Source organism: Calidris pugnax, unplaced genomic scaffold, assembly GCF_001431845.1.
Source record: "Calidris pugnax isolate Ruff unplaced genomic scaffold, ASM143184v1 scaffold273, whole genome shotgun sequence".
Lineage (NCBI taxonomy): Eukaryota > Metazoa > Chordata > Aves > Charadriiformes > Scolopacidae > Calidris > Calidris pugnax.
The window spans coordinates 5,714,388-5,716,255 of NW_015094508.1; the positions used below are offsets into that span (position 1 = coordinate 5,714,388).

General features: G+C 61.5%; 1 protein-coding gene across 4 annotated transcripts in view; it reads right to left on the bottom strand.

Moving 5' to 3' along the window:
• SLC30A5 (solute carrier family 30 (zinc transporter), member 5) overlaps positions 1–1,868 on the bottom strand; it is a 28,891-nt gene that overhangs the window by 21,431 nt on the left and 5,592 nt on the right. For 3 of the 4 annotated variants that reach the window (XM_014964963.1, XM_014964962.1, XM_014964961.1), the window contains one exon: positions 1,136–1,258. Coding sequence is in view for 2 of the 4 variants with exons in the window: in XM_014964961.1 (XP_014820447.1) it covers positions 1,136–1,258 (123 nt within the window). In the remaining 2 variants the exon portion in view is untranslated. Of the gene's footprint in view, positions 1–1,135; positions 1,259–1,526; positions 1,764–1,868 lie in introns of those variants that run through there. The other variant, XM_014964960.1, reaches the window with a different exon arrangement.

Genomic DNA, 1,868 nt, shown 5'->3' on the forward strand with positions numbered 1-1,868 from the left:
GGGGGGGCGGGTGTTTGCTGTGGGCCCTGCGTTGTGCCTGCCTGGGTGTGCGGTGGGAACAGAGACATTGTGGTTTGGCACGGTGTTGTTTCGTAGAGAACCGTCCCCCCCCCATCCCCAGTTAAGTGAGCGGCGGCTGCTGGTACGTGTCGCTGTGAGGCTGGTGGCGTGGCTCTGGGGAGCCTGGGTACAGGCGAGCGGGTGGCAAGTGAAACTGGGCGTTAAAAGTGGTAATAGGATCATAGAATGGTTTAGGTTGGAAGGGACCTTAAAGATTGTCGAGTTCCAAGCCCCCTGCCATAGGCAGGGACACCTCCCGCTACACCAGGTTGCTCAAAGCTCCATCCACTCCAGAGGCCTTAAACACTCCACAGATGGGGCATCCACAGCTTCTGTGGGCAGCCTGTTCCAGTGCCTCACCACCCTCACAGTAAAGAATTCCTTCCTAATATAAATCTACCCTTTTGCAGTTTTAAAACTTAACCCTTGTCCTCTACTGCAGTCATTGGGAAAGAGCTCCTGTAGGCACCCTTCAGGTACTGGAAGGTTGGAATATGTTCTCCTCTGAGCCGTCTCCAAGCTGAACAACCCAAACTCTCTCAGCCTGTCTCCATGGGAAAGGTGCTCCAGCCCTCTGAGCATCTTCATGGCCCTCAGGACTCAATCGAAAGCGTCTATGGCCTTCGTTCGTTGGGGGTCCCAGGGCTGGATGCAGGACTCCAGGTGGGGTCTCGCTGTCGGTGACAAACACATAACCACTGGAACACAGGCTACCCAGAGAACTGGTCATGGTATCAAGACTGTCAAGAGTTGGGGAGTGCTTAAATGACGTTCTTAATCATACACTTTAGTTTTAGGTAGTCCTGCGAGGAGCAGGGAGTTGGACCTGATGATCCTTATGTGGGACCCTTCCAACTTGAGATATTCTGTGATTCTGAAATTACAGTTAGCAGAGATATGAAGGAAAACCACTCCTATGCACAAAGACATCTCCTGGATCCACTGCTATGCCTTCTCCTCCGCGACTAACCTATAGTAACACACTGCAGGGTGTAAGCTGGATGCTGACACAGAATGCCGTAGACAAAGCATGCTGTAACGGCGGTGGGCGAGGCTTCACCCCCTGCGCACTCACCCCAGCTGCACTATAAAGATAAACTGCACGAGGTGGACCGCCTTCAGAAGGTCGTAAGCTTCGAACAGCCCCACGGCCTTCAGGAACTTGGTGAAGCACAGCAGCACGATGTAGCGGGTCAGCCTGCGAAAGGAGAGCGGGCAGTTCCCACCTGCGGCCACGCACACGGCCCAGGCCCAGGCCAGGCCCGGCCGCCGGGCCCGCCTCCTCCCCGCCGGCCCTGCGCCTCAGGCGGAGGCCGCCGCTCCCGGAAGGCTGAAGGGCGATTCCCGCCGCTCCCCAGAAGGACGGAGAGCGACGGGCAGCCCCCCCCCGCCTCAGCGGGGCTGGCCGGTGTCCCCCCTCGCCTAGGGGAGGGGCCGCTCCCTCCCATTCCCCCCGCCGCCGTTACCGGGCGCTGGGCACATCCACGGGCCCCAGCACGCCGCCGCCGGCCAAGGCCTGCCCGCTGTACTTCTCCTCCATGCCGGGGGTGGGAGAGCCTCGCAGGGGAGGGCTGCGAGCGCTCAGGCGCGGCGCGGCCCGCCTCCCCCGCGGCGCGGGCACCTCATCCTCCGCCACCGGCCGGCCGCCGCTGCGGGAGGGGACGGGGACGGGAGGGGAGGCCGCCCGCTGGCAGTGCGCAGGCGCCGGGCGCAGGCGCCTCTGCACAAGGGGCGGGAAGGGAGGGGTATCCGCCATTTGTGGAGCGCTGCGGCCGGGGGATAGGGATCTGTGTTCGGCAGCGGCGGGG